The sequence below is a fragment of the Sceloporus occidentalis genome, unplaced genomic scaffold (genome assembly GCF_023333645.1).
Source record: "Sceloporus occidentalis isolate IW3139 unplaced genomic scaffold, rSceOcc1.0.p SCAF_28, whole genome shotgun sequence".
Lineage (NCBI taxonomy): Eukaryota > Metazoa > Chordata > Lepidosauria > Squamata > Phrynosomatidae > Sceloporus > Sceloporus occidentalis.
The window spans coordinates 11486669-11502045 of NW_028317008.1; the positions used below are offsets into that span (position 1 = coordinate 11486669).

Below are 15377 nucleotides of genomic sequence, written 5' to 3' on the forward strand. Positions count from 1 at the left end.
TGAGAGAGTGACACAACCTGCTAGGTAAAACGCCTATTTATTTTTTCTTGTTTGCTAAATATATTTAACATGTATTAGAGGATTGTGAAACACTTAATAAATGGACATGTATTTGTGGTTTATTTTGCAAGCAATTGTAAGCTCACTTGAGCAGGGCCCTCCTTAGCCCTTGATTCGGTAGGTCAAATTGTTATATACTGCTTTTTATGTCCGGTTTACCCATTGTACAGCGCTGTGGAATATGACGGCACCATATAAACACAATAATACTGTAGCACAAGGTGTTTAGCTCACTTGGAACTGCATCCAGGTCCTCTTATGTTATTTCTTAAACTGTCAGTTGCAGGTGACTTGAGGTGAACCATTTCATCTCACTTTGGTTTATTCACAAAAGGGGAAATTGTCAAGAGAGTTTGCAGGAGAGCAATATTTTCAGCTCCGTCACGCATTATGAAAGACCATTCCAAGCTAATTTCTCCAGCAGGAAAGGCTAAATTGGCACTGCATAATGCATAAGTTAAAAGTTTGAGACTTTGATGAAGTGGGCTATGGATTATAACCAAGCTCTTCCTGCAGCAGAAGCTCACTGGGGTTCGACCCAAAAATTAAAACAAGTATGCAAGCAATTGCAATCGCAAGCTATCGTGATTAGCAACTGAGCCAGAACCTCACAAAAATATCATCCAGGGGCAGAAAATAGCAGTGTTTTTGTGCAGTGCTGTTCCTAGGCAAGAGGAGTGTGGGGCATTGTAACCGAACAGCTGCTATACGCGGATTTATGGCTTTCTATAGACTCCAACTGTAATTAGAAGCTGTCTGTTTCCCCCAAGGGTCAATGATTTCCTTGTAATTAAGAGGTAAGTGAGTAAAATACTAATCCCACAACAGGTGCCTCTGCACATAAACACTGCAGTAGAGAAGCCCTCCAACATGGCAACAATAGCTCATATGCAGAGACAAGAATCAAATAAAGTGGGTCCGGGGTACCACCAGCCTCTCATTTTGGAGTTAATGGAAATTGTAGTGTCTTATTACAAAAATAACTATTTAAACTTGAAACATACAGTATGTTAAAATGTGTAAGTTTGTATATTTTTCTTTCATTAAAATCAACATGCAATATAGAAAAAATAAACAATACTTACAACGTGCAACAACTTTAGGACATCAACAAACCTGTGAACAGAAAATACCACAGATAAGTTATTGGTTTGTTGGGTAAAACATTTCTATTAAGGTCCTTGACTGAACACTTACACTTTCTCTGAGGTCATGATTTCCTTGGCAATGTGATAAACCTTTGACTTTCGTTTTGTTCGTTTCTTCTTCTGTATGAAAGATTGGACAAGATAAATGTCAGCACAAAATCACCTGCTTAAACTGGCCAATACATACCTGACAATGCTAATAGAACAAGGCAATTACAGTAAATAAAATAATATTCAGCTCATCCTACTGCCCTCCATGGAAGCAATCCACCACTCAAAACCATTAATCTCATTCCAACTTATTTTATAGTGGGATGAATCTATTGAGACATATAGAATATATAGCAGCAGATCCTTTAAGTTCTGTAAGTTGTGAGGTGGGCCTCCATGGATGCATCCAGGTCCCATGTGTTCTCCATGTAAGCGATGCACACGTACCCGGCCATCCACGTGATGTAAAAGAAAACATGATTCATCAGACCAGGCCACATTCTTACATTGGTCTGCGGTCCAGTTCTTATGCTCATGTACCCATTGCAGGCGCTTTCGGCAGTGGACATGGGTCAGCATGGGCACCCTGACACGCTACGCAGCCCCATATGCAACAAACTGCGATGCACTGTGGAGGACACTTAAGCACCACTTTTAGTGAACTCCAGTAATGAAACCAGATGGTTGGCCCAAACACCCTGTGGCACTAGATAGACAAAACACATTTCTTATTTAATGCGATCATTCTCCACAAGTAAAGTACACACCGGTTTGTATTCAGGGTGATCAACCTCTCCCTTGCTGGAGTCCGAGCTAAACTCATCTTCATCTGAGCTGTTACTTATGTCTTCATCGTCAGAGTGAACAATGCCCAGCTCATCTTCGGGGTCCTCTTGGTAAGACTCTCTACAAATACGTGAATTCAGGACATATATTTAGACACATTAAACAGAAATACTGACATAGCATTACATTTGCTCAAAATCATGACGTGATTGTCGAGAACTTTAAAAAAAAAAAAAAAAAAGGTATTAAAAAACCACCTGATCTCACACAGAGTTGTCTCAAGGCTTCAAACTAGGTTAAGCATGACTAACACACAACTGATTGTGTGTATGTGTTTTGAATACAAACACAAAGGAACACGGGTATCTGACTTTCATAGAATGAGTCATGAGAAAAACACTTCCTGTGTCTTCCTACAACAAAACCCCAAAGGATAAAGTTACTTGTAAAGGAAATGGTAAAATCAAGTCCCTGCTTAATTTAGACCGGTTCTTGATCCTACGCAATGAACCAGGTATTTTAACTGAAACAGGAACAAGCCTCAAGCTCCATTCCTTGAGGTTTATATATTCTGTGGTGGCACTTGGTGTACTGCTAAGTCACGTACAATGTTAATTGCTCGATGGCACGTTAATCTCAGCAATACTAAAATGCTAGTATGATTTTGGCCCTCAAAGCCAAAACCTGGATAAAAATGTTGTATTAAAAAGGCCCTCACACTGCTTTTGATTGTTATTATTTATTGTACCCAAACTAGGTGATGTCTGATTAAAATAAGAAAGGAAGGATGGGAGTGTGTGGACAGGATTAAGAAACTGCTTGTTATGAGCAATACATGGATGATGATATGTTAAGTTGTAATGTAATGTTACGGTATGTGTGTTACGGTATACATACAGATACATAAACTCTTAAATGGTAATAACAAATAAATACATGCTGTCCAAAATATGGATAGAAGGGTTGCCCCTTATGAAGGCTACGATCTGGGAAATAAAGAACATAATGGGATTACTTGCTCTGGTAGTCCTCAACAAACCTTGGGTGCCAGGTCACCATGGCAACTGGAAACTACTTCCTGCTTAAAGGTTTTGAATGGATGCCATCATGAATCCCGCACCGCATGCTTTCCTGTGGCGGCTTGGTGTAGCAGGTGCCATGAGGCCGGGTGCATTATGTGACCCTGCTGAGTGCCTCACGGCACTCGCCTCAACATTCCCCCACAGGAAAGCAAGGGGTGCAGGATTCACAATGGCAGAAGATAGGCAGCGGCGTGGCTGGTCTCCACAAGGTGAGAGGGAAGTAGTGTATGTGAGAGTGTGTAAATGTACAGTGCTGGAGTCAGTGTGTGCATGTGTATATGTACAGTGCTGGAGCATGCGTGTGTGTTTGTATAGTGTTGGAATGTACGTATGTGCATGTGTATCTGTATAGTGCTGGAGTGCGTGTTGAACATCTTATTTAAAAACATTCAGAATCACAACATTTACCCATTTGCAATGTTATTCTCAAAGCCGGTGCAGAAATGGAGCGATACTCTGTGCCCTGCATAAAACACCCCTTAAAAAATATTTCCTCAGAGTAAAAATAAAACAAGAAAAAATAAAATAAAAAGGGGGTGAACATTTCATTGATTTTACCATACACTGCATCATTGTGTGACAGGGAGGGCCAGACTGAGGATAATGAGGTAGCCCTGGCACTACCAGCGGCCCCTAATGATGCAAGTGCAGGCCGCACATTACGTTTTTATGCTCACGTAGTGTGCGGCCAGGCATTTCCAGCCAGATCAGGCGAGTATGGGGTGCTGTTGGCTAGCGACCCATCAGACATTTGTCCAGTGTGCCAGATGGCAAAGTACAATATAGGAGTTTGCTCAGCAAAAACTTAAGGTACCCAAACCCATTCTTCTGCCATACCTGGGAACTCTTCGGGTTTTACCTAGAATTTCTGGGTGAAGTACTGCTTCCCCAGGTCACGCTTCTCTTTCTTTGGGGAATGGCAGCAGCGTTTAGCCATGCCTACTCCTGCCAAATGATACTCCCACTTCCAACCCATTTAATGCTACCTGGGGCTAGTCCCAACTCTCTCATGGATAACCATGCCAGTCCGACCCCCCTAAAGACAGTCCCTCGGAAGAGGAAAGGCTGCAGGTAGCCTATATTCTGAAGTTCCCAGGTATGAAAAACCCAATAGAGATAGTTCAGTTGTTTCTGTCAATGTATTGGTTGAGTCAGGTGGACAGCCAATCAATACTTGAAACAATGTCCTTGTGGCACTCGGCTTCAGATTTAACAGCTCCCTAGGCGGGACATTTGAGAGGCATGTCAAATGGCAGCCCTGCCGTATTATTTATATCTATTAAATAAGTATTGGTCCTGTAAGAACTTAGCGACCATCGATTCTTCAAATCTAAAGAAATATCACTGAATATTGAATGTGCTTTCAAAAATATCTTTTCTTGAAACAGTTCTCCAGAAAATTATCATGCTAACACCTGCTGTAGTATGCTCTATAGTGTGCTTAGAATAATGAAGCCTCAACCTACGCAACACCCAATGGAAATCTGCCCTACTTTTCCCTTGCACATTACATCGATATAACAACGACCTCTTATATTAGATCATAATTCCTGACATTTCTCCCTATGAGAAACATCCGCCAAAAATGTTTGCACTAGCATCAGATTAAAATATTTTCAAAACTATTGTGCGGTTTTCTTTTTTTTAAAATGAGTTCTAGTTTTTGTATAGTATCTTTTTTTGCTAGCAATAGATCACGAAGCCCAAAGCAGTTGATTACCTTCAAGAAACAGCATAGTATGTACAAGCAAGTGAGGTTTGACGGATACTATTCTTTAAATAAATGTAATCGGTTGCATATAGTACAATATGGAAAAGTAAGCCAGAACCCAGAAGCACTGAACACTCCAGACCCCAAGGCAGCTGCATGTGAGTCACTGCTGTATTTGGGTAATTAGGTTTACTCCTTTTAACGGTATTAAAATACGGAAGCACACTATTTGCGTATCTAATCAAAAGCAATTAGAAGTCCCAAAAATCATTATTTGTACCATGAGTGAAACACAGTTATTGGTAAAACATACAGCAGAATTCCAAAATCAGCAGATGCTTCCATTTACCAGTCTTGGTAACGCAATCTGCATTTGAGCTTGAATGGTCACAGAAATTATGATGCAGCCCTCATGGGACTACAGCGTGTGCGTGTGCGTGTGTGTGTGTACGCACTAGAGGAGCATGATCAAACATTCTCAAAGAGGCTCTGGGTTTTAGATATAGACACACAACTGTCCAGGGAAGCTGCAGCAACTTTAGTTTTTGACAGCATGGAACTATTGTGTCTAATTTTAACATTAATTTTCAAGGAACATTTCCTCTTCTCCTTGCACTGAAAGTTGCAGGGAAAGCACCGTTTCATGCATGTCACATTTTAGCAGTTAAATTAACTAGGCCATGTTTGGGCAAGATGCACACCATCCAGCAGAGGAATTCTTATAATCATCATCAAGGTAGTTCAACTGCAGCCAAGTGGCACACGTCAGTCGATAACATTTAGAGCAGACAGCTCAGGAGCAGCTCCCTCTAAATCTACCCCTCTGTCCACAACCTTAAAAGCTTTCTGCAGCAATGCATGAATTATCAGGGTGACTAAAAAAAAAAGCTTGTTTCACGTATGTGCTAGTTAGAGGTTAAATACAGCGGTAATTTGGCCTTATACTGAGAGGGGGGGGGGGGGGCAAACATTTTCACAGCAAATATTTAATTAGTGCTTCATTGCTGGAAAGAAGTAAATAGGTGAAATATTCCTAAACCTCAATCAATGTTCTGCTGAATAGAAGAACTGTAGTATCATTGATGTAATATATCTCCTTTGGGCCAAACGAAGCAGGTCAGGGACAGCTCCATCTCTAGAAAATACATAGGTCTCAGTCTCCAGTTTCTGATGTGTTCTGGACTTGGGTATAATACAGGGGCTCATCATGCGCCTGATGCTGCCATTTGTCAAAGACCAAGATACTTTTAGCCTCTTGTATGCATACTGGTTTTTCCCCTAAAGCATGGATATCGCCAGACTATATGTTCATATAATAGATCTATCTATTTTATGGGATTTTGACAAATATCTTGTGCAGACGTAGTGCTAGTTTTCACTTGGGAGTGCGAACATGGGAGAAATACTCTTAGTCACTGTGTGCCAATAAGTGGAATATACTTTTTGGTGTTGTTGACTAGCTGCTACAGGTTTCTTTTATCTATTAGCGGTAAGATAATACTTGGTCTGCTCATAGTATTTTTATCCAGTTATTTAATGCCATAATTCATCCTCTCTTCCTAGTCAGACCTGGATTTGAAAAAAAAAAAAGTCAAAATATGCAAACGTAGTGGCCAATCTAGAGAAAACCATAGTTTGACTTGGAAAACTGTCAGCTGACAGAGCTTCCTGAACAACAGCGCCAAGCACAAGCTGGCAAAACTCTTACTGTACACTGCGGCTGCAGGACATCGTCTGCAGTCACACAGGAAAGAGGAGCGGGCGAGAGGGCCAGATAAGGGAGCTGGGAGCTAAATCCTCCATCCTGCGATCCAAGGATTCATAGTTACAAAGTGGTTTGTTATCTTTGATTCAGGTCTTCCACACAAGAATTCTGCTGATCTAAATTAGCTAAACCCTACATTTTATTACACCAGCAAAATTCCAGTGGAGACTGAGCACTTACATGAGCCCATCATTAAAGATCTCTTCCTAGGAAATGTTAAATTTTTTTTTTTATTATTATTTATTTACTTCTGACAGCCTAATTATTGCATTAAAATTAAGTTCCTAAAGTGGACAGGGTTGATTGTCTAAAAACAAAAAAACGACCAGGTCTCTAAACCTTGCATATACTTATATTGCCCTTTAATTATTAAGTTCAATTTCATTTCAAATTGACAGTAAAAACATACTTCTAGTGTGCCCTTGCCAATGGAAAGTATTGTGCGTATATCTAGAGACCTGCTGATAGACTTTCATAGCAACCCTCACACTAAGTCTTTGTTCACTTACGTGAGGTCTTAACCGTTTCCACAGTTACAGCTGAGATTTGATCAATACATTTACCCATACAGTATCTGTATATTAGTCTCATAATGATGTATTTAAATGGAATTAATAGTCTTCAGGCATATTTTTTTGTGGGTGAAATACCACCTTTTCCAATGTAGCAGTTATTGTCATATTGGTTTGAATGTAAAAAAGAGAAACATTTATAGACAAGATGCATCAGTTTTGTAACAATATCCTTTATACATTACTCAGAGTTTTGTTACTTTTCACACCTGTGTCCAGGTTGGTTGTAAAAAATGTATAAATAATGGTTGGTCTTACCTGTGGTATATATGTGAATGCAATGCAATAGTAGCTTCAGTCGGATCCTCTACCTCATAGATTGCTGCATCACTTTCATCCAAAACCAAAGTGTGGGGTAAATTTTCATATTCAGGGATTTCTTCGTAGTGACAAATGTTTTCATATGCTGGGAGATCATGGTGTGACAGATCTGTTGTGGGCGTCTGTAAAGGTTTATTCCTGTTAAGAAGTTCCTGATCTTCAGACTGTGTCACATGATTATTCAGTATATTGCTATCATTCCTATGTATCTGCCATTTCTTTGCTGAAGAAGGACTGTAACAATCAGCGGAATGTACCTTTTCCTTCCTATCCAATGCAGGTGATGCTGGGGTTTCCTTATAAGAAAGGACATCACACCTAGTGCTGTCCGAGGAGTGACAGCCACGAGACAAAAATTTCTGAAAGTCACTTTTTATTATGCACACAGACAACTTCATGTTGAGAAGCTTCCTCAGTGGGCTTTTTTTAGTATTATCCTTTGCAGGTTTGTCTATTCTCTCCATATCCACAGAAGATAATGACTTAGCCCTAGGTTTGGTGATTGCATTTAGAGTCTCATTGCTTGAGGACACTTTTAATGACTCTGGTCTCCCTGAAAGAGGTAGAATAGGATGGGGCAACTTCCATGCTGCTTTTTCCATAGATGACTTTGGAATATTTAGTGAAGAAGATAAACATTGTCCGATTGCTGATAAATGTCTATGATATGTGCTTTCAGAACTGCCTGGAGACTCGTTCTCACTACAGTCATGAAGGTTCTCCTCTGATGCAGCTTTTTTAAGCAAGGTGGCCGCAATTAAGCTGTGTCTTTGTGGCTTCTTTGGAGCAACCTTGGGAGAATTTTCAGCTACAGCATTTATTTTGTCCGCCGTAACGTCACAACTTTTCTTTATGGGTAACGACTGCTCATACATCAATTTCAGTTGCTTGGGTAAGCTCATTGACAACGAGCTATATCTTTTGAAGTTACATGTTTCCTCCATGAGAGATTCACTGGGATTTTCACTAAATGTGTCATGTATTACTGAATCAAGACGCGATTCCGTATAAACATCTCCATTTTCATTTGTATGACTTATAGTAGAAATTTCTTTTGAATCTGAGATATTGCTATTGCATTTCTCAAATTCCCTGTGTGTCTTGGAGCTATGAATACCATTTATTCCATGTTTACTAGGGCTTTGTGACCCAACATCTAATGTAACCGGATCATCGGTACCTTCGGTTGAGCGCTCAATACAATCTTGCCGCACCAAGCACTGCGTTCGTGATCTTCTTGGTTTTGGCACTGGAAGAACTTTTTGTGGCGGAGGAGCTCGTTGTGGTGGACCTAATGCTTCATTATCATTTGTATCCGAAAGTTTGCCATTTCGTTGTTTGTCACTGTCCACTTTTTCTGAGTCTGAATGATACACATAACCTCCATAAGCAAGAGGAGGGGAAGACACGTCAATGTCTAATTTGCTGTCTTTGTTAAGATTACATGCAAACCCATCAGTAGTGGAAAAATATCCTTCAGAACATTTGGAATCTAGTTTACCTTTACCATTTCCATACGGCTTAATGTCCTTATTAGGGCTTTTGTGTTTGTAAATACCGCCATTAGATAAAACACCGGGTGTTAAAAGATTGCTAACCTTGTCTTCTAGAATGCTGGCTTTCAACAGTACTTGGTTTCCTTTCGGTAGCTTTACCAGTTGGCTGCCCTGTTTCCGCCTTGTTCTTACACATGGGGGTGGCTGCCCACACATTTTTTTGTTTTCTAAATTTTCTAGCCTTTCTAAAACTTTTTGTGTTCTATGTAAATGCTCCTCATTCCCAAGCTTGTGATGGCAATCAAAGGTGCATGTACAAGGTGAAATGATGTAGGCAGAACTTACAGTATCGTTTGGCGTTTCTTTTGTGCACGGTATATTTCCAAAACCGTTTCCTTTATGTTCCTCAAAGTTATTAATGCTGGGTTTCACTAAACACTGTGGTTTCTCTTCTAGACTAGAGCCTTGAATGACCTTTGGCTTTGGAGCAATTGCTGGTTTTGACTTCTTGCATGCTTGGACCATATTCAATAAGACTAAATCTGGTTTGGGTGCAAGTGGTGGTGGGCTAGGTTTCTGACCCAAAACAAGCTTCGGTTTGGGGGCTACAGGAGGCTTTTTCATATCTACAATAAAAGAAAAAAATTAATTAGGATATATCCATCTGAATATTAATCTACATTTCCTTTTTCTTAAATTAAGATGACACATAAAAGGTAGCTTCTAAACACTTGAAATATAATGCGTACACCGAAAATATGTAAATAAGAAAAATCTAAATTATTACAATGATACAAATAATCGCAAATAGCAATCCAGTATAGATATAATTTTGAATTGGAGCCCTCACCTTAATTCTCCTTCAACCTCCTAATAAATTGTAAGCTTCCAAGAGCAGGGCCCTCTTCACCTACTGTATCATTCTATCTTAAGGAGTAATAATGTTATGGTCACTTTTTAATGGTATTATTAATTTCCTCCTTTTGCTATGGAATCTGCTGGCAAGAGTGAGCGTTCGAGAATACATTCCTATAAATGAGATCACCAGATACTGTACACATCATAAAGCCAATAGTTACCAGCTGTTTTGCCTCTGCGTGTATTAAACTTGTAAATAACGATGGCAATGTAAAATATAGAAATTTAGTAATTTGCCTGTAACAGAAAAAGGGAGAATCACAGCTTTATAAATCCCTGTAAACAAAAACAGTTTGCTTTACAGATGTTCAAACAGTAAAAGCGGATATGTACAAAAGGATGTGAGTCAAATATCCTAGAAGGGGTTGCAGTAAAAATAGCACTTGTATGATTGAGCGATTAACCCTCGACATACAGACGGCAGGAGAATCCGGTCACCTGGTTTTATTATCTGGGACACATTAGCTCTGTTCTCAATCCTGATTTACCAGGTAGGAGCAATAGCATGAAATGTAACTATATTAAACAAATAGCAAGTTACCAGTGTGTGACAGCTCCATCTTTTCCCCCAGGTTATGTCCGGGACCTGCCCGGTTGGTCAGCCCGCTCCCACCTGCTCTACTTTGACCTTTGTTCTGGCTCTGCTCCTGTTTGTGTTGATTGTACCCGTCCCTATGTTTTACCTTCGCAGTCAAAGCAGGGTTATGGGTTCCTCATTGGACTCCCTTTCCTCCCTCCGTGGAGCCTCACGGGGACCAAGCCGCAAATCCATGGAACTGTGTGGCGGCTAGGAACTGCTGCGATGCCCGCTGAACTTTGGAACTGAGTCGCTACGGACATCCTTTGCCCTACACCGTCGCTCTTTTGGGGTTATGCTGTACTCGTGGTGACTCACAGCTGAGGGTGGTTATTGAGAGGAAGCTCACTACCCATTCTTCGAACCGGGGTTTACCCAGCCGCGGCTTTGGAACTCTGGCCCGGCTACTTTACGGACCTGATGACAGATCAAGTTGCTTTTTGGAACATACCATCCTTGGACCCCGGGCTCTCGAAGGGAACCCCAGGATTGCCACCGTCCCCTTGGAAACACCCCAAAATAGTGACTCCTTACCAGGTGGGCATGACTGGCTATAGAACCGCCTGGTAGTTCATGGGATTATACTTCTTATCTGATTGTGTTTGTGTATAAATATCTGTGCTGTTCTGAATAAACCTAGTTCTGTTTGCATCCTACACTAACACTCCACTAGTGCTTGGGTGATTACAAACGGTTAATCCCTTGAGCTATTGAGCTCTCAGCAACAAGGAAGATCTCTACAGCGCAGCTACTCAGAGTATGGGTCCCCGTCACACAGTGCTCAATCCCACACATTTATGCATCAAAAGACATGAGGCTTTAGTGATATATTTTGTTGTATTGTACATTGAGCCCATGCTGTACAGACTATATCCATTCTACATGCTTTCAGATCACCAATTTCAAAGACACTTCAGATCACTTACAGCGGAGTGACAGTAATTAAAAAAATTAATTAACACATTAATCTGCTACACAGGACAGCACAGAAGGGAGCACTTTTTATAGGGAAAGAAAAGTGTAATAAAGCATAAATCACAGTAGGGCTGAAACAACGAATCGATAAAATCGATAATAATCGATAACGGAAATCGTTGTCGACGATTTCCGTTATCGATTAATCGAGTGATCGATTCGTTGTTGGAGCACTCGGCTCCTTTTACTTACCTCCGCGAGCGTTCCCCGCTTCCGCTGCACTCTCCGCCTTCTTTTAGTTGCGTGTGGCTCCATTCGCACAGAGCGATTCGGGGGGGTGGGGGTGGGGTTTCAGGGGATGCAGGGCAGAGTGGGGGTGGGGGGGGCAGGCCAGGGTAGGAGACTGAGTGCAGGGCAGAGTGGGGGTGGGGATGCAGGGCAGGGTGTGAGTGTGGGGGCAGGGCAGGAGACTGGGTGCAGGGCAGAGTGGGGGTGGGGGTGCAGGGCAGAGTTGGAGACTGGGTGCAGGGCAGAGTGGGTGCAGGGTGTGAGTGTGGGTGCAGGGCAGAGTGGGTGCAGGGTGTGAGTGTGGGGGCAGGGCAGAATGTGGGGGCAGGGCTGGGTGCAGGGCAGAGTTGGAGACTGGGTGCAGGGGCACAGTGCAAAGTGCTGGGTGCAAAGTGCCAGGGCTGGGTGCAAAGTGCCAGGGTGCAAAGTGCCAGGGCTGGGGCAAAGTGCTGGGTGCAAAGTGCCGGGTGCAAAGTGCCAGGGCTGGGTGCAAAGTTCTGGGTGCAAAGTTCTGGGTGCAAAGTGCCAGGGCTGGGTGCAAAGTGCTGGGTGCAAAGTGCTGGGTGCAAAGTTCTGGGTGCAAAGTGCCAGGGCTGGGTGCAAAGTGCTGGGTGCAAAGTGCCAGGGCTGGGGCAAAGTGCTGGGTGCAAAGTGCCAGGGCTGGGTGCAAAGTGCTGGGTGCAAAGTGCCAGGGGTGGTGCAAAGTGCCAGGGGTGGTGCAAAGTGCCAGGGGTGGGGCAAAGTGCTGGGTGCAAAGTGCCAGGGCTGGGTGCAAAGTGCCAGGGTGCAAAGTTCTGGGTGCAAAGTGCCAGGGCTGGGGCAAAGTGCCGGGTGCAAAGTGCTGGGTGCAAAGTTCTGGGTGCAAAGTGCCAGGGCTGGGTGCAAAGTACTGGGTGCAAAGTGCCAGGGCTGGGGCAAAGTGCTGGGTGCAAAGTGCCAGGGCTGGGTGCAAAGTGCTGGGTGCAAAGTCCCAGGGGTGGGGCAAAGTGCTGGGTGCAAAGTGCCAGGGCTGGGTGCAAAGTGTTGGGTGCAAAGTGCCAGGGCTGGGGCAAAGTTTCTTGAACAGTAATAGTCCACCTCTTTTCAGAATGTTTGGGGTTATTTTGTTTCATAAATATTGTGTTTGGGTTTTTGTACTTTTAACATATTGTTTTTTTATTACATCATAACAAAATAAGAATGTTAATGTAAATTTTAAGTTGTTTTTTAACATCCAGTTCATTAAATTTTAAATAAACAAAAAATTTGCATATTGTTTTTTTTATCCAATTAATCGATTAATCGAAAAAATAATCGGCCAACTAATCGATTATTAAAATAATCGTTAGTTGCAGCCCTAAATAACAGAAACTGAGCACTTAGACAAAAATTAAGGAATGCAATACAATCGTACCAGGGTCTGCTTATCTACATCTGTATGATTTCTTGAATGTCTTCCCACTGATTTGATTATTCATAATGCAAGTCATCTTGCAAAAGTTTTTATGTGTTGCTACAGTCAAAATGTAAAGCTGATGATTTGTACTGAATCCAACATTTAGTGAATAAGCCCCTAACCCCTGGTTTACTGCAGGTTTGCTGTCTAATATTGTGCGGCTTCCTGGATTCAAATCCTTATGTTGTTAAGAAATAGGTAGTTTTTCCAGTAAACTGGCATATTATTGCAGCTGCAGGTATAGAGCATGACTAACAAGCTACTACATTGCTCAAACAAGTAATGAGCAAAATTGCTTAAAGCAGGATTGTGCTAACACACACTTACAACAAAGCCTGTCTGTGCAGAATGGCAAACAAGCGCTTAAACACAGGAAATCGCTCTGCGTTTAACAAAAGAGTCACATCTATGTGCTTTCCCCATACACTACAGGACACAACATGAAAAGACCCGAGCCAGGGGCTTTTTTCTATTTTTACAGTTCCGCAATACTCTGTGACCACTAGCATCAGCCTGTACTAGAATATTAATAATGTTTCTACCCCAAACTACACTCATGTAGAGGAGTCTTCATTCATGTATATCCTAAAATGATGTTCATTCATGTATATCCTAAAAAAGGTCCCAGCAGCAACCACACTAGGATTCAGTACACCATTACATATGGTGGCATTGCTTACTATCTCCTTCCAAAGCTACACCTACAAACAGCATGGTAAGTAGTACTCAGAGTGATATATAAAAGTATTCAATATTCAGGGCAATAATCGTCCTACATTTACCATTTTATTTCCATAATGAGTTACTTAAAACAAAACAAAAAAAAGTAAAAGTATCAACTAGTGCCACAATTTTAGGCAACTGGGCAAACACAAACATGATACTATTTAATAGGTGGATTAGGAGCCCTAAATGTTTGATATATATATATATATATCAATGTATTTAATAGCCCGTCACCTGAATATATAAATCTATTACAACAGGTGAGAATAAAAAACAAAAAAAAACAAAAAAAAAACCTGGAAACGCAAGTGGGAAGAAGTGATAAGGATCGAAGGGAGACAAGTGGTCAGCAGAAGGAAGAGGGTGCTTAGGAGAGTTTGTAGAGACAAAAGCAGGGATACATGGGGTAGAGTGTTGTTCTGATATAAATGTGCTCTAATGCTGTATAACCATTACATATACCGTATATGAGTATTTTAACTTTTGGTTTTGCTTAGAACCCTTAATAAATAAGGGCTTTCTCTGGGCAAGAAGTACATTCATACTGTCTATGATAGCATACCTCCCAACTTCTACCCCCTAGCGAATCAGGACACCAGGGGGCAGAGCTTGGGAGGTAGAGCGTCAGTGCGTGCGCAGCATACATGCCCCTTCCCGAGCAATGCGGGACAGAGTGGTAAAATCGGCACTGTTCCGCGCAAAACGGGACAGATGGGACGCACGTGATAGCACTTTCCAGTGAAGTAGAAACACAGTACCAACGCAGTGATGTTAACCCTTTATTTTCAGGCAGCATAACCCACCACACAGAACTCTAAGGCTCATTGAGTGCTTCATTTACAACTTCTCCTGTAACAAAATGGCCAATAAGAACTAATCTCAAAAAGCTATTTAAGAGGAAAATAGTGTTGTTTTGCTGATTTTCCTAATATGTTTGTATGCAAGGTGTTCCAGAATGGAAGTTTTGTTTGGCCCTCAGGCTCTCCGTAAATTCTTCATCAAGCAATCCATGCGCATGAATTCTCAGCCTTTTTATCAGTTGTGCTCTGCTAAAATTTCCATCTGCCAGTGGATCCATGGGTGAGCTGCTATTAATAGAAATTTAGGAAGTAATTGATTAAATTTGTCAGAAGACAGCCTGACCCCAGTTTTCCTAAAGCTTCTAAAGGCTCCCAACACACGGGCACAATGGAGGCCTTTCTCAAATCAAAGACAATAGATTCAAAGGCTGCTTTTCATTCCAGGGTATAAGCGTTTCCCCCTAGGTCATCGGGTGAATAAGTACCCAAAATGTGATTCGTGAAGAATGTCTGTTCACCCGATAACATGCTACCAAGGGGAACATGAAAGTCTTAGTACAGAATATACATCCTATTTATATAGTCTGTCACCAGGAAGAATTTAAAACGAGTATTCAAGCTAAATTCTTCAAGGAAGTCAATGATAATAGTGAAAACACAAGCAAATAGTTACCAGCTTAATCTTAATGCCCTATGGTCTATGTGAAATGATTGTCTGATATATATTGAATAGTTTCTGTCCGTTACCATGGTGTCACCACTGGTACATCAGACCTATGGCCTTAT

At 41.6% G+C, this 15377-nt stretch overlaps 1 protein-coding gene across 1 annotated transcript in view; it reads right to left on the bottom strand.

Moving 5' to 3' along the window:
* LOC149299814 (FYVE, RhoGEF and PH domain-containing protein 6-like) overlaps positions 1–15377 on the bottom strand; it is a 64507-nt gene that overhangs the window by 26681 nt on the left and 22449 nt on the right. The window contains exons 5-9 of the mRNA XM_089486112.1: positions 7374–9558; positions 4897–4905; positions 1967–2105; positions 1258–1325; positions 1146–1176 (exon numbers count right to left, since the gene is read on the bottom strand). Of these exons, the coding sequence (XP_089342238.1) occupies positions 1146–1176; positions 1258–1325; positions 1967–2105; positions 4897–4905; positions 7374–9558 (2432 nt within the window). The remainder of the gene's footprint in view (positions 1–1145; positions 1177–1257; positions 1326–1966; positions 2106–4896; positions 4906–7373; positions 9559–15377) is intronic.